General features: G+C 43.1%; 1 protein-coding gene across 2 annotated transcripts in view; it reads right to left on the minus strand.

The window, feature by feature from the left end:
• Positions 1-4,844: 4,844 nt before the first annotated feature.
• Positions 4,845-20,280, minus strand: part of LOC144770024 (uncharacterized) — a 33,489-nt gene continuing 18,053 nt past the window's right edge. For both annotated transcript variants that reach the window (XR_013598771.1, XM_078654228.1), the window contains exon 2: positions 4,845-6,291. Coding sequence is in view for 1 of the 2 variants with exons in the window: in XM_078654228.1 (XP_078510354.1) it covers positions 5,388-6,291 (904 nt within the window). In the remaining variant the exon portion in view is untranslated. The remainder of the gene's footprint in view (positions 6,292-20,280) is intronic.

A 20,280-nucleotide genomic window follows, 5' to 3' on the forward strand; every position in this document is an offset into this window, starting at 1 on the left:
TGAGCACTTATATTTTTTAATAATAACATTTATGTGAAGTGCATTACTGTGCTGAAATGCAATATTAGCGCAGTGTTATATACACCTCCGTGAACTGTAAATATGGTTTGAAAAAAGAAGAAAATACAAATATGTGTAGATAATACTTTTGAAATGTATTAATCTCACGTTTATTGCAAAGGTTTATATCAAGGCCACCAATGCCATTTCTGATGGATGAAGGTCAAGAAGCACGATGAAGAATGCTGGTTCAGATCATGTATTAAACCATATACAGATAGACAATTTACTTTAATCACGTGTTACTCATCTATATGTTGCTGTGGATGATGTAATAAACCTGGCCACCATGGAAGAAAGGGATATCATCAAGAAGTTCAGGCTGAATTGGCAAACCTTACTGGATTTATGTCATCAGCTGGAGCCAGATCTTCAGTCTTACAACAAAAATCTCACTTCTATTACATCAATTGTCAAAAGCATGACAGTACTTCATTTTGTGGCCACATGCTCTTTCCAAAACACTGTGGCAGGATCTGGGGACTTGTTACAACCAGCTTTCTGTGGTGTGCTCTAAGAAGTTCTTTTTGCAATGATGAGACACATTAACACCTTCATCCAATTTCCATGGCAGCAGGATCTAGCCAATGTGAAGGGAGACTTTTACTGTTTGGGTCACCTAACACATGTGGTTAGAGCAATTGATGGCACCCATATTGCCTTAGTGCCACCACACCAGAGAACAGGTCCACCCAAATCAGAAACATTTCCATTCGATCAAGGTGCGTGCAAGTTGGCTGCTTATGAGATTTTTATATCACATGCATCTTTGTCAGTTTCCCCAGCTCTGCCCATGATTCTTTTGTACTACGGAACAGCCCCATACCCCAGCAAATGTCACAACATGGACCTGAAAGAGCCCGGCTTGTTGGTAAGTACAACCTGTCATGGTATTCTTTGGGTACTTTCTAGCGTAATCATCAGAAATGGTGTTACATATTTTTGCTCTTTTTTGTCTTTCATCTACAAGACTCCACTTATCCCAACTGACCGTGGTTGTTGGTGCCGCTGAGGAATCCAACAGTGCCAAAGGAAGGTCGCTTCAATGAGCTCCATATCAGAACACGGCTATTGGGCTCCTAAAGCCAGATTTTGCTGTCTGGACAAAACAGGTGGAGCCCTCCTCTACTCACCCGCTAAGGTCTGCCAAATCATATTGGCCTGCTGCATGCTCCACAACATCGCCCTGCAATGTAACATCCCTTACATCACATAAGGTAGAGAACCTGAAGAGCCACCGGGTGAGAATCTTGATATGCCAAATGAAGATGATAGTGGTGAAGAGGAAAGAGTTGACTTACGTTGAGATTTCATTGACATCTTCTTGTGAGTATACGTCTATCTTTACATGTTATGTCTTTCACTGTTTCAGCAACTATTGATGTGTTGATGAGGGCAGTTTGTGGTCTCAATGTTTTAGGAAGGGCAAGTTCTCGGCAAAACAGGTGAAAGGTGTTTGTTGATCAAACTGTGGACACATTCACTACTGTCTTCAGTTACATTGTTATTTCTCTGAATGTTTTGTGAAACTGTGTCCTCCACAAGTTGCCTTTGTAATTTGTCCGTCATGTTCTGTGTGATAGGTAATATATATATTTTTTGGATCTGTTTTAGGTTCCTAGAAAAAGACAGACACAGACTTTGAATGTACAAATCTTGTACCAAGGCAACTTGCTCGCTGATTGAATAGAAGTTTTGGAAAAAACGTTGGACTTGGTCTCTGTGGTGTATTGACATGAAAACAATATGTGTGCCATCATTGGCTCAAAACACATGTTGCAATGGAGCCAATTCATGACAATCTCCCTTCACATTCCTTAAATTCTGATTGTGTGTGAAGTGTACGTAAGTGTTATTGTGTCACATTGTTGTGGGACATACTTCTTGTGGCACACCACTAAAACTTGGTTGTGACATTCCTCCAGATACTAGAACACTGTTTCGGAATGATCCTATATCTACAAAATGTAGTGGTGCCATGGTTTTGTCTCTTGGTGTTTTACAGGTGGGATTCCTTATGTGAGCCAGAAGATCGGACTACATCTGGGACATGAATCAATGATAATTAGCATATACACTTTAAAAGAGATTTAAACAGTTTTAAACATTGCATTTGTTTACATTTTTGTTTTGATTTATGTTATGTTATGTTATGTTATTCTCATTTATTAAGCGCACAGATGCTCCAGCAAAGGAGCGTCCTGGCGCCCGACAAGGTAGCAACACAACACAACTAGACAGTACAGAGCAGGAAAAACAAATTTTAAGGGAACAAGAGGGTTTTTACTGCTCGACGGAAAGAAAGCAGGTCCCTAAGGGCGCGAATCGCTGGGGGAAGGGAATTCCATAGCAATGCGGCGCGGACTTGAAAAGAACGGCCGCCTGCCCTGCTACGCTTAAAACGGATAAAGATCTTAAAGCCCGGACCGGAACATAGCGGGACAATAGATTGGAAAGGATCGTAGCCGGGGATCCCTTGAGAATTTTATAAGCTACACAGAGGGCCTTGAACCGGATCCTTTGTGCAATCGGAAGCCAATGCAGCGTACGCAGGGTGTTAGCAGTAGAGCAAAATCTGGGTAGTCCCAAAACAGCTCTCGCTGCGGCATTCTTGATGCGCTGAAGACGGGTAATTTCCGCTTGATTTAATCCCACTAGGAGGGAACTAGCGTAATAAAGCCTAGAGATCACAGCGCAGAGGAAGAGGTGTGGCGCCGCGGCCAGGGCGACTGACGCTGGAATCTGGGGATCAGGGTTCGATCCCCGGCTCCGGCGGCAGGTTAGCCCAGCACCATGCGACTCTGGGCAATAGCTTGCTTAATCTTCCCGACTGCCCCCAGCGCCTAGAGACCCTAATGGGTGATTGTGCGCTATACAAATGTGGATTATTCATATTAGTAGCTTGAATCAAAAGTTGCCCAGTGGTGGCATCAAAATTTTTTAACACGGGACGTAGTCCACGCAGAATGCCAAAGCAGCAGGCCGCCGTACGCTTGGTATGGCAGACAAAGGCAAGAGTTGGATCGAGCCATACCCCCAGGTTTTTTAACTCAGAGACCGGGGTAGGCGTAGGGCCCAGGTCCGACGGCCACCACCTATCTCCCCAGAGTTCCGTTTGTTTGCCAAAAATCATAACCTCCGTCTTACTTGCGTTCAGCTGGAGACAGTTGGAGGTCATCCAGCTGGCGACCACCCGAAGTCCTTGCTGGAATCTGGGGGCATCCACGTCCGCATCCCCGCTGATCGTGACCGCTAGCTGGGTGTCATCGGCGTATGAGACCATGGTCATACCCCACTACCTGACTACCTCAGCCAGCGGTCTCACGTATAGATTGAATAACGTGGGACTCAGCGAGGAGCCCTGGGGAACCCCCAGATCCAGAGGGTGGAGTTTGGACTGATAAGGCGGGACGGCCACGCAAAAAGAACGGTTGGCGAAAAAAGAACGGAACCACTGGAGAGCAAGGCCGGTAACACCAGCTTCCTCCAGACGAAGCAGAAGGATAGGGTGGGACACGGTGTCGAAGGCGGCGCTCAGATCTAATAGCACCAGCGCCGCCGTTTGACCCGCATCTAGCACGGAGCGTAAGTGCTCCACCATGTACAGTAGGGCAGTCTCCGTGCTATGCCCAGCCCGAAATCCGTTCTGCATTCTGTCTAAGATGTTTGCCTGAAGAAGATGGTCCGAGAGGACAGAGTTGACATGCGCCTCCGCTACTTTAGCAGGCCACGGAAGAAGTGAGATTGGACGGTAATTCTCGGGCTTACCACTGTCCAAAGATGGTTTCTTAAGAATAGGCATGACCACTGCCTGTTTCCACTTCAGTGGAACTACGCCAGATGTAAATGACGAGTTGATCAGAGAGCAAACCGGCGAGATACCGTGCGATGCTATATCTTTAAACAAAGCCGGCCGTAACGGATCAGCCGGTGACCCTGACTTCACCTGTTGGGCCAGTTTACTAAGGCCTTCTGCTGTTAAGCTCGGGAAAGAATGTAACACATCCAGGGCTAAAGGCTTAAGAGGTCTACCAGCGGAAGGTACAGCCGAGGGAAAGGCTCTGTAGATGGCATGGACCTTTTCCAAAAAGAAATCCGCCAAGGTTTCACAGTGTGCGGTGGAGCTCTGGTGGGTCGCAGCCACCTTTTTAGCGGTAAGATCTTTCAGAGCCTTAAAAATAGTTTTGGAGGGGTTAGTACTGGTGCGAAATTGCAAGGCGTAAAAGGCCACGCGGGTTCTGCAAACTGCCCGATGGTAAAGTTTCACAGTGGCCATATACAAAACTTTTTGTCGCTGTTATAAGTTTTGCGCCATTCCCGCTCGGCACGCCTACAGGTGCTTTTAAGCACCCACAGCGAATCATCGTACCACAGGCTTGGATCCCTTGCCCCACATTTACACGAAACTATTGGAATAAGGGAATCAAGGGCCCTAGTAACCCACTCACAGAAGCGATCATAGCCCACATCCGCCGACTCAATTAGACCTAGCGGGTATTTACCCCCTTTCAAACTTATTGGAACTTGTTTGAGCCTAACTAAAACAAAGACGCACACACACTTTAAAGGTTTAAATGGTTTTTATTATTATATTTGCTCAAATCTTGTGTTGAATCAATATATATATATATGATGTGTATTTACCACCTTTTTAACTTAAATCACAATAGGATCGGTCTGCTCATTAATGTATACTGTAATTCGCGTGTCTGTTGTATGATCTTTTATGGCTTGTCAGCCAAAATAAAGTATTGAAATTAAAATACCTATGCTACAAGAGTGTTTTTGACACATGTCCTTCTTCCAAGTTGGCAAGGTCTTGAACTGGAAATGTGCAAAGTGACACTGAGTATAAGTGTAATGTATGGATTGAAATGCTAGTGAAAATGTTGTCAGACAAGTATTGTTAAAATGGAATGAACAAAGTAATTGAATATTGAATGGTATGAAATGGTTTTGAGTAATGCTTGTGAACTTGAAACAAACATTACCTACTTCAAAATCATCTATGTTTACACAAACGTTTGATTTTTGTAATTGTAAATTATGATGGAAGAAAACAAATGTATTGATAGAGTTGAGGCATAAGACACCAGTGTATGAATTTATGACCTGTAAATTTATTGTGCTAAACATGCGAAAAATTAAAGGGGGTGAACATATGAAAAGCAAATCGAAAAGTGGAGAAGTCAGTCATGGTGAATGAAAGCACAGTTGTAGAGCCAGAGTTGTCTTTAGTCCAATGTCCAAAATACTACTGGAATCATAAAGGCAAATATGTCCAGAAATAGTCCACATAGTCAATGGTAGGCACACACTTGAAGAAATTAGCGTTGAGGTTTCTTGCTGGTGGTGTCAGAGGTCTTGCCATCCTTACCTCCTGGTGATTTGGGTGGTAGCCCCTTTTTGCGGGTGGGGATACATAGATGCCGGGGCTGGGAGGTTACAATTGGTTCTTCCAGTAGCAGGGCCTCCCTTCCTATGGCCGTTGTGGACGGCTCAGGTGTTGTTGGACCACAGAAAGGGGTAAATGGTGGTGGGTAAGCCCTGCACATGTGGGTATAAAAATCCTGCTGCACCCCAACAAGGGAGCCTTTACTGGAGCTATGGGCCTCCACCTGCTGGTTAAGCTCCCTCTGCAGCTGCTTAATCTCCTGGAGCTCGGTGAGTACCTTTCCCATCATCTTGTGGGATTGGTGGTAGTATCCCAAGACTTGTGCAATGGTGGTCTGGGTGTCAGGGACCCCAGTGGACTCAGTCTGCCGGCCCATAAAGACCCTTCCATGACCCCTACCCCCACTAACCTGTGCCCTTGCCCCAGTATGCTCCATCCGACTTGTTCCTGGGTGAGCTGAAGGTGGTAGTGTGATCGTAACATCGCCCAGGACTGAGGCACACACAATCAGTCTCACAGTAGGAGGAACACAGGAAGTGGAGAATTCGGGTTGCTGAGGTGTTGCAGCTGGGGTAGGAGATGTTGATGGGGCCACACGGAGTGTCATTGGAGTTGTCTGCCCAGACTGACCAGATGTGCCAGGCTCCTCAAGCTCCTGAATATCACCAGGAGTGCTGTCCTCACTAAAGGCTTGATCCTGGGCTGGAGTGGAGATGTATTCAGAGGTAAGAACAAGCCCACGTGGTCTGGCAGTTTGACCCATTGAGAAATGGTGAATATTTTTATTAGTAAAAGTGTCTAATGTACATTCACATCTTTGGAGACAATGTTGATACCTAAAAGACCAAATAGATAAAGATAATTGAGAGGAGGTTTTCAAGTGGCATTGCACATATTCCCCTAACTTTTGTCCCTTTCAAACAGTACAACATCAAATCTGCAGGTAATAAGATGTTATGAAATGTCCATGAAGTGGTTAGAAAATATACCTACCATCTCCCAAAGATTCAGGCCAATACAGTGTAGAGGTTAACTTTGTAATTGGCAATTCCAAGGCCTGGCTGACAGCAAAACAGACATTTCTACTACTTGGACAGGTGTTGGGCATTAGTCATCATGTGAACATTGCAGTATAACATTTTGTATGTACCACTTATATTCAGCATTGAAATGTGCATACCTTTACTAGAACTGACAATTTTTGTGTATACACAGTTTGGTTGGCGACACTCATGGCATCAGTACAATTGTTTGAGAAGAACAGGACTATAATTAGAGAAGAAACACAAAAGAAAAGAGCATTGAATAGGGATTGATCAATCCATTACACTTTACCATATGTTAAAATCTGTTAGTAAGAGAGAATGAGCAACATGACATAGCTTATGCTTTCGGAAAACAGAAACAGGGCATCATGGTAGCTGTAGTCATTTCAAAGACAAGTTCCCAACACTTGGAAAACGGTTAGTGGAACATACCTGTGGATAATATGTAATGGAAATGAGCCAGGCACACATTTGGGCAATTGGTTATTTGGTGTTGGACCAATTACTGGCACCATACCATCATGTGATATGTGATCGAGAGTGACACCTGTGATCTTAGATGCAACACAATACATTGATGCAATCACACCTGTCAAGCCATCAGTATGTAGGATCTGCAAGACCTTATCCTCCAAGGACATGAGCTGTAAGAGGGGCCTGGGAGAACCACCACCAGTCCTGTTGGCCTCCAGGTGACACTTGAAATACAGGTACGCACACTCCCGTAGGCCGTTCCACCTCTTTCTAATTTCCTCCTGTGTGCACAGGTTGTTAGCCACTGTATTCACTCTGTCAACTATCCTGTTCCACATTTGCCTTTTCCATGACAGGGGAGTATTTTGGTCTTTGGCTCCAAACAATAGTGGCTCTACTCTTAAGTTTCATCTACCATAGCTGACAACTTGCCCTCACTGAAATGGGGATTCTTGTGTCCTGGCATTGTGCAACAACATTATATCAAATTAAATATTGGAATACAAGGTGTACAAAGTGTAAAGGTGGAGGAGGAGCCTCAGCAGGCAGACGTGCCCTGCTGAGGCTCCGTGATCGGGCTCTCATGCCGCCCGCTTCCTAGCTTCGCCCCGACCTATATTGACATCGGCCGGGTGACGGAGTGCATGCAGCGCTGGAAGATGCCGCGAAATCATGCCTGGGTGCGCTCCCCACAGCAGAAAGGGGAGAGTTGCACTGCTTGCTCCCGGTGGCAAGATGGCGCCCGCCGGGGCTCTGGGAGTCCGGACCGGTGCCTCGAGCTGTGCGCCAGGAGTGGCACGGGGACATTTGTCTGCGGACACAGCAGAGGAGTGGCGGCACTCTGACAGTGCCTTTCCCTGACGCGAGTCCTGGAGGGCACACAAGGAGACTGGTGGCGGCGATCGGTGACGGCCCGCCATCTTGGCTGTTCCGGATCTCTGCCTCGCCACCCCACAGCCCCGTGATCTCAGCCCGCAGTCTCACCGAGCACGGTCGTGACGCCACCCATCCATCAGCGGCGATCTGGGAGTTGGGGAGTCGATTGCTGCCCCCAACTCCGCATTGAAGCACGAAATAGCCCCCGATCGGCAACAATTGCCTGACTCCAAGATGGCGCCCAGTGGTGAAAACGGCCGACGGAGCCGATCCTGAATATCTGGGGGTGTACAGCACCAACGGGATAGAGGTGAGCAGCGGACCACGCGCAGGGACAAAGCTAAAGGGAATTTCTCTCTCGGCTGCAAGGACATAATAAACACACGTTGCCTGCCTGACTCTAAGATGGCGGCCGGAGGCGACTGCTGATGGCGATCGCCGCTTCCACTGGATCGCCCCAACTTTTCCCCGGCCCCCTGCTAATCCTGTGGCCCCCTATTGATCTAGTGACCTGCCTCCCGACCTGTGGCCAGCTTGGAGCCACTGCCAGAGCCGGATTATCCGGTTGTCTATTTCGTATGAACTGCAGTCTCCTGTTATTTCCACGCAGAAGAACTTAGATGGAAAAAACTGTGTTGGGGTTACTTATGGCCTTGAGGAACTAGCACCAAGCGCGGAGAGAAACTTGGAGACAGAGAGCTCACTTGGTGGCTGCTGGGACTGAGTCTGCCATCATGACTTCAAACAAAGTAGTTGTAAAGGGACAGCTGAAATTCCAGGAGCCTAGTCCCGACAGTTCGACGACTTCGAAGGGCTGGAAAGGTCCCCCGCTACACGGCGGAGGAGGGCACTGGACATTCCAGGAGCCTAGTCCCGACAGCTCGACGACTTCGGAGGGCTGGAAGTGGTCCCCCGCTACACGGCGGAGGAGGGCACTGGACATCGAATGCTGTCTTATTTAAAGCGCTTTGACAACCTAATCGGTTTAAGTTACTGAAATGTGCAACGTAACTGATTCTATGTAAACTGATAAATGTAACATGTGCTATGTAAAGCGCTCTGATAACCTAATCGGTTCAAGTTCGCGCTATAGAAAACTCTAAAAATAAATAAATAAAAATAAATAAAAGGTGAAGGGACATGTTACAGGGAAAAGAAACAAAAAACCTGACTTAACTGGGTAAAGCTCTGCTGGCAAGTGTCATGGTGCCGTGGAATGTCAAAGGATCATGGTCAGAAATGTGGTGTGTTTTATAGTGTGGTATGCAGGTCTTTCCATTTGGCCAATGGACATCAGGTGTGCTCTACTGGCATCCATCCAATAGCCACAGTGAAGGTGCATTGTGAAGTATGCACCGCGACTGACTCACTCTTTGTGGGAACTGACGCTAGAAGACCACCAGCACACCTGTGTGATCTAATCTGCTCGTCGGGAACCCACCATCTTGACGGCGACAGAGTAGTATTCGCTAGCATTGGAGAGTGCCACGTCGGCAGAGGGGTTCAGCAACGCGGCGGGAAACACTCCGTCGATGCGGACGGCGAAGCAGCCTGCATGCATCTAAATACAGAGGGAGAAAGAACGAGGACTCAGTGGAGTACTCGGGACGGCTGCCGCTGTGGCAAGGTGGTAAGACATCCAAGTTCCTAATCAGGACTTTAATAAATTAAATTATTTAAATAGTTAAAAATACAAATAAATTTATTATTGTGAACCAATATATAAAACATATTTATTCATTTAATTATAAAATATTTTTTAATCCTTTTTTCAATAAAAAAATAATGTAACACTGCATTTTATAAAAAATTGTAATATTAATTGTAATTAATTCTCTATATATAAAATGTAATAATTATTAATGCACATTAAAAATATATTTTTTCTTGAGTTGTGAATTGTTTTATTTATTTTTTTAACTTCAGAAAGATAATGTTAATTTAATGTAACATATTTCTATTAATTACACTTTTAATTCAAAATGTATTTAATAGTTCTGTAACATTTTATCTATTTGATTTAAAGTAAAGATATACCATGAACGTTCATAAATATTGAACTTGAAAGTATTTTTTATTATTTAATATATTAACATTGCAAGACTCCACAGTCGGGGTGGAGATTTCCTAAATAAAACTTTAGATAATGGAAGCACAGTAAATGAAATTAAAAATATTCTCCTGAACTTTAAATTTTAAAAAATCTCACCTAAAATATATTTTTTAATGTGTCTTAATAATTAACAGTGATGTATAGAATGAATTTAAATGAATCTATTTTTAATAAAATATATTGTAACAGACTTGTTCTATTCAAAATAGATTATCAAAATATTTCATAATGAAATAATAAGCATGTACTATTTTTTAAAAATTAATTTACATTCATTTTTATTTGTAACTATTTTAAATAAGTTAACTTAATTTACCATTATTTCTTATAGGGTCTTATTTTAAGTACCTACCTACATTACTTTCAATGGGAGGGTGTTTCAGTATGAGTGGTTGGCCATGAATACTGCTCAACATACTAAAGTTTTTTTAGTAGTAACCAGGGCCACTGGTACTTGGCAGCAGGGAAGTGCCAAAATATGGGACAGGGTTGATTATGCGGAAAGAAAAGGCAAATTATGCAGCACAGTATGGCATATTTTTTCACCTGGTAGCAGTAAATGGGAAAATAATTAGTACCAATTTGACACCCAAATAGAGCAGTAAATAACTGAAAGAAGACCAGTCAACGTTTGGAAAAAGCCTTCTGGTGTGCAGAAACCTAAGTCAACATTTGTTTCATAACTTTTGATATTTTTTAGCTGGAAACATTTTGTTTTCAAAATCTGCAGATTATGCAGCAGATGCAGGATTATGTGGCAAATGCAACAAATCCATAACTATGCAAAAATCCCTTCTTCCACAGAATTTCATAATTCCAATGGCCCTAGTAGTAACTTACTTCGAGTGAAAGTTACTACTTGAAAAAGAAAACAGTAGTAAGTCGAGCACTACACATAGCCCACCACTGGCACTGCAACACCCTCCCATTGAGGGTAATAGAGGTATGGGCTTAAAATAAATCCCCTTGTTAGAATAAATTCAATTGAATTATTTATTATTTAATTATAAAATATTGCAGTAAAAAATAATATAACAATAGTTGGCATAATTTTACATATCACATATAATATATATTAATGCACATTAAAAATATATTTTCCTTTGGTGCGCTCTCTCAGTGCCTGTTCAGAAACATGAATGTGTTCAAAGGTCTGTGACATATTTCCCAATGACCCTTGACCCCAATGTCACAAAAATGCCCAGCTGCCTTAATTTAGTAGCTATGGTAAATGTCAGTCACAAAAAGAGTGAGAAAATAATGCCTTCCTTTGTAAAGTTGTTTTGGGATAATATTGTAACCAGGAAATGTCTGAATTCAAATGTTTTGAGCTTACAGCCAACAAATTAAATTGTTTATGATGAAACTGAATCAGAATGTCTCATGAATCTATGTGTAAAGCCAAGGTTAGATTTTAAGGATGAACACCTGATTGAGCCTAACAATATCCATTTTGTAGATTGCCCAGGTTCGAAAGGTAACAATGACAGATTAGGAGCAGCACACGCTGTACTCCCTATATATTATGTTGTCAAAGTTTCATGGCTTTCAGTAGTTACATCAGCCCACAATTCGAAATTGATTGCCCTTACCATAACATGCAGTATGACTGCTCAAATGGGAATCATTATTGTCATCGGAGAGACAAATGCTAATTCAGTTGTACAATATTGTGTCCTGGTAGAATTTTCAAGATGAATCTAAAAAGGATACTGTTTATTTAATGCTGACACTTGTAAAGAACTAAAAGAGGTGCAAGAACATGTTTTAGAAGCAAAACAACAAGGTTGTATCAGAACAGAATCTGAGAAAAATGACAACTGTTTAGTAGCAAATGTGTTATTGCAAAAACTGATGCCCAGGTATAGATTTCCAGTTTCTTTGAAATCAGATCATAATGAGGTCTCAAAGATGATGTGTGCAGGGCCACAGATTAGACAAAGATTGGATTGTAGCTATCTGCCTGAAGTTTCAAGTACAATAAAGCAACACAAAGACAGCACAGAGTTACACTTTGCAAAAGACTGTATTTCAGGATCACTGAAGTAGCTTGAATATGTACATGCAAATGCACTTGTGAAAAAAACTGATTATCCATTGCTGTGAAGGTCTGGCTGATGTGGAGCGTGCAGTTTATCACCAGATTGCACCGGCTACACAAGATCTGCATAATGGTTGGTGCCAAAACTTTGATCTGAGAGATGCTGTGAAATGGAAAGGTCTGTTCTTTATGATCCTGGCAAAGGCTATTGCAAAATGTGGTGGCCTTCCAAATTGGGTGTATGCCTCTCACACTGATAAAACAGCTCCTCTTCAAGAAAATATGCCAGTAGTGGTCAACAAGAAAAGGGTCAGTCAAGCTGTAAGGGAACACACACAGTCTGAACCAGCACTAAAGCAAACTGTACTGGAAAAGCAAAAAGGGAAAACTGACTCAGAAGAAAGAGGTGTCAAAGAGGTGAATGAGTCAGGTGCAGCCTCTGAAGGAAAAATTAGTGCTGTGGGCCTACAAGTGGAGGAAGAAAAAAAGCTGTCTGAAAGGGTATCCAAAATGTCTGTGGTTGTCCCTTGAAAAATCAATTGCACCCATAGCTGAATCATCTGAAACTGATCAAAGTGAAAGTAAAAGTGAAAAGCTTGGATTGAAAATGTGCAGGATTGAGGGTGCTCTGTCAGAGTTTCTCAGCATCTGAGTGGTCAAATTGCATGGGAAACGTACAGAATGCCACATTGAATGAACTGCGTAATGCAAAGTTTGAACTGTATGAGCCAGCCTTATGGCAAGCTGATAACAAAAAGTCAAGAAATGCTGAAATAAATAACAGAAATGTCAAGGGCTGAAGAAAAAAGAATCTTTAAATGGAAAGAAGATGATTTGTGGTGCAGAAAACTGTTGATACTATCCGTGTGTATATTACATTGTTCTGCCCAGGGTTGGAAATAGAATCTGAACTTTCCACCAGTTGGCCCAGAAATATTTCTTGAAAAAAAAGCAATCTATTTAATGATCCTTCAGGCTGTAGGTGATGAACTTGTGGACGATCTTTCTTTAATACTTGCTATATTGACTTTCTTTTTCATTACTATGGTTTTAATTAAACTGCAAGTCTTCAACGTTTTTTTTTTTAGCTTTCACTTTGATTGAGTTGAAAATGCTGTTTGATTGTTTCAAATGGTTTCTTTCTTTCTGAAACTCTCCATTGACTTATATATACATTGGACGTAAACTATAGACATTTTTGAAAAAGAACATTTTTGTGCAGAGTTTTTTAGAGGCAATACAGTTTAAGACATTGTTGATTGTTGGATGCCAAGCATGGAAGAAGAACGCCCAGATATTCAACTCCCTACGTCAAGAGAGACTAAACATAAATGGACATTAATTTGTTTGGCAGCAAGTTTATCTAGTGCTATGAGTATTTGTGTAATAGCTTGGTTCCTACATGTGAAATGTCCTATGCATACACCTGTATGCCCAACACCTACACCTGAACATTATTATTGTACTTTTTCACTGTTGGGTGAGAAACATAGCTTTTCTTACCAGAACAATTCATTTATTCAAATGTTGCATTATACGCATAGTAATGCTAATATTTCTGATTGTTGGGTTTGTGGTGTTGCCTGCACACCAGGAAAAAGGGGGAATGCCTCTCATATGATGATGGGTGAAGTGAAGCCCTCTGGGGTGTGGTCACGAGTCACAAACCACAAACCACCCTGCCCTGTGGTCATGAGCCGTGGGCACATGTCATCGACGCAATACTTCACTGAGGAATAAGGAACAAGCAACAAAGATTACAGTTGGGGTGACATTTTATTGCACAAAACACAGGTATTTCAATAAAACGCATTTCTAGTGAATATTCTTTAAGACAATCTGGCTTCACTCTGCCAGGAGTATAAAATAGATCAAACTTGCTTCTAAAATGCTGCGAGGCAAGCTGAAATGAGTAACTCTTAAACATGCACAATGGAAAACTGCCAGAGATTCAAAGATATGGAGTACATTTCTTATGAAAACATTGTGCCTAGAATTAAGCCTTTCTGATGAGAATGATTCATGCAAGTCAAACATTTTGAAGAGACCCAGAATGTGAGTGGCCAGGATTATTGAAAAGGCACAATTGAAATTAGTTGGGGTAAGCAGGACACTCTATAAAGTCTAGTGCCCAGAAGCCCCTTAGCCTATGGAGACTATCCCAGCAGGACCTAATAGCCTAAGTGAACCTAAAATGCAAGGGATTGGGTGTGAATGGAAAGTACAGAGCAAGGACAGACATTTAAAAGACAAAAGTATTATCTGGCTTAGGGTGCCCACCACCTGAGAGAGAGGAATTGACACCCCAAGTCAGACAATCGACTAGCCGGAGAGCCTGCATGCAAGAAGTCGCATTAGCAGAACTCTGGCTTCAGATTTGACGGGCTGAATCTAATATACCTGAAAAATGCAGAACTAACTCTGTTCTGACGCCTTTTCTGACGCACTTTCTGCAGGTGGTTTAACCACATGTGTTCTAGGACACTGGAAGGACACCCTTAAAGAACATTCTGTTCTCTAAAAGAGGACATTGTGTTCTTCAAAAGCGAACATCTTGTACATTTCTAAAAATATATGTGTTAGAGCGGAACTTACGACAGGTGCTGAGGTGCTGTGACATTTATTTCATGCAAGCTATCTTTCAAAACAACATTTCTGCAAGATTCCAAGATGTGCCAACTTGTAATGGCTGAGTCTGTGTACGTGTGTGTGTATGTGGTGTCTTGCAATGGGGCTTGTGAAAGGCTACTGTAACTTTCAGGTTTGCTCAATTGCCTCGCTGTGTTCAGCACATCAGAAATGCACGTTTAAAACTATTTAGGCTCAGTGGATTCTGTTAACATAAGCCGGTGGCTTTTGGCCTTTGGCTTGGGCCTACAACCCCGGGATTCAGGGGATCCGTGGGATTTCATTAGCTGATTTTATATGGTGGAAACCTGGTCATTTTAGCCTATTTTCGGATTTTGTCAAGTAGGGCTCACATCAGACCTTCACCCTACCAAAGTCGATAAAAACGCCCCTCTATCATCTCCCTCCTCTTGATCATTCAATCATTCATTCAATGATCACTTATTTTCAACTCAGTATCTCTGTGACCCTTCAGCCAGTGGCCGCATCCTGGGCATGTCACTAACATAACACTTATAGTGGTATTTTTGCATACTCTGCATCGTGTTCATTTAAGCAGGCGTTCATAAGGCATAATGCTCATTAGGACACAGCTCACATGTTTAGAGACAAGTATGACACATGCTCTTGCCTGTGACGGTAGGCCAGTGTGTGCAAACATAACATCCTGTCCTGTCAGCTGTCCCCTTGTCCCATCTTTATCAATGGCTATCTATTCAATTTTAGTACAATATCTCTGTCTCATTTAATCAGTATCTTCGGTATAGCACTGTGATCATAATACATTTATAGTCATTATAATGGCAGTAAATAGTGTTCAATACTGCCAGTAGCACTCATTATCATTTTTTATTCATTGTTCTAAAAGTCTTGAGGCATTGTTCCAATCGTTGGTACGTGTGGTTGGTGTGACTAGTTGGAAGAATGTCTTATTTTCTGCGGTACTTTAAGTCTTTTTCAAAACTAAGCTGAAAAATTAAACAGATCTTCAGTGATCATTTCTGTAAACAGAAAAAGTAACCGTTGGTGCCTGTCTTCAGGTAATTTGAGAGGTTTGCAAGCACTTCTATTACCTAGGCACTTTCAAATATGAAAAAAGTAGGGTGATGAAGAAGGGAAAGATATCTCGTTACAACTTGCATATTGAGGCGTTGGGGCATTTGAAGTTCCAGACGTCTTTAGGTGATGTATCGTTGGGATCTGCTTACACTCTTTCTTTCTTTCTTTGCTGTGTAGCACATGCAACCCATCAGGATGATCTTGGGATAACATCCCCACTTGGTACTTCTCATGGGGCGGAGTCGCTGCTTTCTTTGTAGGAGAACCATGGATCAAGAAAGTCAGTCACTAGCACTGGAAAAGAACGTAGGAGTCCTTGGATGATAGTATCAAGAGGCCTGGCCTGCAGCAAGCAGGGATCTGCCTCTCCTCTAATCCTTCTTTATTGTTGCTGGTCTGCTGGAGTGAATATTGTACCTGTGGCGTACCTTAGATGACACTCTTGATGCAAGTTGAGCTTGCCCTCCTTTGTCTAACCAGACTTCTGGTGTCCCTTCTTCAGGAAGGCCTTTCAGAACTTAACAATGTTAGTCGTTGTAGTGCCACTCATGGACAACAGAGCAAGTGGAAGTGCATCAATCCAGTCTGTGTAGCTCCTCGCCCCTTGCACACCCCTTCAATCACGTGTGAGATGAACGGTGGTCAATTGTCAGAACACAAAAGCATAGGCACTTAAAGGTGTGGAATGAACTCCTTCAGGAGGCATTTTGGCAAGAATTTATACATTGCAGTGCTTGGATCGGTGTACCAACACGTACTTGCAGTCTCAAATAGGGGGCTATGATGAGTCCCGGCACCAAGGTGAGATGAAGCAGTCCATTTCATGTGCATTTAACCTTAGTACCAGCATTTTAGAAAAACACAGTAACAATCTGATCACATCCTACAAGTCATAGACAATGAAAAAGACTTTAGGGAAATAGTACATCTCATTATCTTCTATCTTCATATCGTGATATCATGTGGAGAAGAAGCAATTTGAACCATCGTGTACATACAACCAGTTGCTGAAGATATTCAAATATTTGCAGAAGCTTCAACGCAAGACTGATAATTCTTTGCTTTCAAAATAAAATGTTCCCAAAACAGAATGCAAAAATATTTCACCCAACTACTGGAATAAGGTAGGTACCATTCTTTGCAACATAAAAATAAGCAAGCATTGGTAAATTCAGTAGGTCTCAAAATTATTTGTTACCCTCTTGGCTTTGTCAATGCACACCCATTATTGTAGTCCCTGGCTTAGGTACTGCTTAAAAGCATTTTAGTACACTCACCTTCCAGTATAGGTACACAATATTTCCTGCAACTTTGAAAAACCTAGACTATTACTATACTAGTAAGTACTATTAGGGTGTAATAGGGTGTAATAGCAACCAGAAAACACAAAAAAAACGTTGCTGTGTGATGTGGTCAATTAAGGTGGAGCATGACCGGTGTGGGGGGTAGCAAAAGGGAGTCAAGTGCCAGGATGGAATACAGTTCTCACCCCTCCTCTTTTGGCAATCAGCTTGCAGGCGCAAAATGAGAGGCAAAATAATTTACTGGAGGTGGGCGAAGGGCAAGGCACGTGTGGTCAGTTTGTAGATAAGAGGGCGTCACTACCTAGCAAGAGTATACTACGGGGAGTGTCAGTGAGGATGCACCCCAGGCTTTGAGAGGGCTTGGTGAGAAGGGCGGGGTAAGGAGGAGGCACTGGGGCCGATATCACGAGCACAGCTGCAGAGCCTTTTGACAGAACACAAAAACATGATGCAGTCAGTAAATGTCGTAGGTGAAAAATGTAGCAGTGAAAATGTGTGCATGCGTCAGTATGTGAAAGCAGGAAATGGAGCCCCGGGTGAGAAAGGGAAGTATGACGTGTGCTGCTGCACAGCACAGAGGAGAGGGGGCGTCTGGGGGACGAGCTGGAGAGAGAGAGAACTGTTAGAGATGTACGGAACAGTAGTGAAGGAGAGAGAAAGAGAGAGAGAGAGGCTGTGGAAGACCGATCTTAAATATCGTGTTGGGTGAAGTGCCATGCGGCGAAGTGAACCACCGTGGCAGGAAATTGTTGACACAGAACACAGAGCACTTCCTCTTTTTGTGCGCGCAAATTGCAAGCTGACAAAGGCAGTAAGTCTTGCCTTACCGGCCTTCCGACAATGGATGTGTCAGACTAAACTGAACTAAACTAAACTAAAAGACTCAATCCTTGCAGAAACAAATCAGGAGAAGAAGGAAGAAGAGAAATTATTTTTGGAGAGGCCAGGTGCCTAAGGGACATATTTTAATTTTGAAAGCATGAGAAATAAAAAAAACCTTAAATGATGTCTATATGTAGGACAGCACAATGAAGACGAAATGACGTTGTTGTGAAATGAAAAATGGAAACGAAACCGGAGTGTAAGGCACTTATTATACAAGGAAATTACACTAAGGAAATCACACTGAGTATAGGAGATCTGGTATAGGTCCCTCTCCTATATCCTTAATGACACAGGGGTATATACTGTCTTGTAATTCTTCATTCTGTGCAGCAACCAGGGTGTTACTGGCCGACACAACTGGCATAGGAAATTTTAGACTGATGTGGGTATTTTGTTCAAAAGCTTGACAGAATTAGCAGTCTTTCCCAACTTTCAATTTTTAAGGTAAAGTATATGTTCCTTTCTCAAATCCTGCCTGAATCTTTTGCCTGGGGCTTTTTGTCTTGGTAGTGCCGAATGAGTGGACTTACAACAGACTGCGTAGAATCTGATTATTCTACGTCTTCTTCATCAGAGATGACAATGGAATTTAAGCCGTGTGAGAGACCCTGATAATTTGAATGAGTTATAGAATGAGTGGACTGAGATGAGCTAGGCCCGTTGCAGAAAAATGCATGTGTGCAGGCAAACACGTCAGTCATGGAAATAGTAGAGATGGTCACCTGGGTATTGGGAGTGAACAGGAACCCTAGAATGTTCCAAGCCTTAGCTAGGCGCTTTCGGCTCTTGCTATCAAGGTATTTTATTGTGTTAAAAGTGGTATTATGTATTGCCATAGGAACGTCATGCACCAGATGCATAGAGCAATTTATAGTATGTGTGGTGTTGTTGGCCATCACGAATATAGAGGATGTGATGAGGATGTCAAGGGGTTCGGTGGAATAATTGAATACCTGTCCCCCCCTTTTTGGCTATCGGTTGCTCGGCGAATGATAGACAAACAACACTGGGGAGATGGTGCAAACAGAAAAGAGGCGCTATATCCCTGGACGCACAGAGAGGCAACTGCAAAGCACACCTACTTACACAGAGCAAGGCAATGGACAAATGACATGGGAACAAACCAAATATTTCACCATTACAACAAACTCACATATAAATCAAAAACACATGCAAAAGACGCACCACAAAAACTGAAAGTATAGTAAAACGGACCCATCATTAGCTCCCACTGAACACAGTGGAGCCCCCAGCTTGAGCAAGAATGGGCTAGAAAGGAGGTGGAATCCGAAAATACCACACACCACTTCCTCTTTCTGTGCCTTCGCGGAGCGAGAGAACAAGGCAGCACCTGACAAAGCCAGTCAGTAAAGCAGACTAAATGTGGAACCGAACAAAAGATATGGACACCCAAACCTTGCTAAACTAAATTGTGAGGAGAAGAAAGTAAACAATGGAAGGGCGTGAAGGCAGCCCTCATGGAAGAGAACGTAGGGGCACAAGTGGCAGAGGAAGGGCGCGGGAGAGAAGAATGGGCAACAAGGAATTGCGAAGACGAGGAACGAACAGACCGGAACTGAGGAAGAGCACAATAGGCAATGTAAACAGGCAATAAACAGTTTGGAGAGAAAAAAAATACAATGTGCAAAGTAGTAATGTGTTATCAACCTAGAATATGGCAAAGAACAAAATGCAATCGTACGTCAAACCATAATGCGAAAATGGAGAACTAGGGGAGACTCTAACTCCGACCCCGGACACAGAGGCTCCGGGGGACACCCTGCACACAGACTCGAACTGGAGAGGGATCATAAACCTGCCCACAGACTTGAACTGTAGAAGGTGAGACTCTAACTCCGACCCCGGACACAGAGGCTCCGGGGGACACCCTGCGCACAGACTTTAACTGTCGAGGGATCAAAAACCTAGAACCATTGACGCTATAACCATCCCCTCCGGACCGGAACCGGCAGGGCAAACAAGAGTGCAAAACAGGAAAAAAAAAAACCTCGAAGGCACAACTGTTATGAACCAAAAAGCAGCAGAAAAGCCGATACTGGCCTCTGACAAGAAAGTGACAAATCGTGACCACACAAAGGGACAGACAATTTGGGTTCAAATCATGACCAGAGATAGCGTCGCAGGGACAGGTGACAGCCAGAGACAGTCCACAAAAGAGTCAGTCACACCCCCAGGCAGCAGAGACCCAGGAAATCCAAGGAAAAACAAAACCCTTGTCCTACCCGTGGTCTCCGCCACAAAGGAGTGGTGGCGGTGCTCTCAGGAACCTGTCTGGGGTGTACGCCAAATCCACTGCAGACGTATGTAGTATGATTTATACGTTGGGCGCCAGCTGATGAAGGGTGAAGTGAAGCCCTCTGGGGTGTGGTCACGAGTCA

The sequence above is a fragment of the Lissotriton helveticus genome, chromosome 7 (genome assembly GCF_964261635.1).
Source record: "Lissotriton helveticus chromosome 7, aLisHel1.1, whole genome shotgun sequence".
Classification (NCBI taxonomy): domain Eukaryota; kingdom Metazoa; phylum Chordata; class Amphibia; order Caudata; family Salamandridae; genus Lissotriton; species Lissotriton helveticus.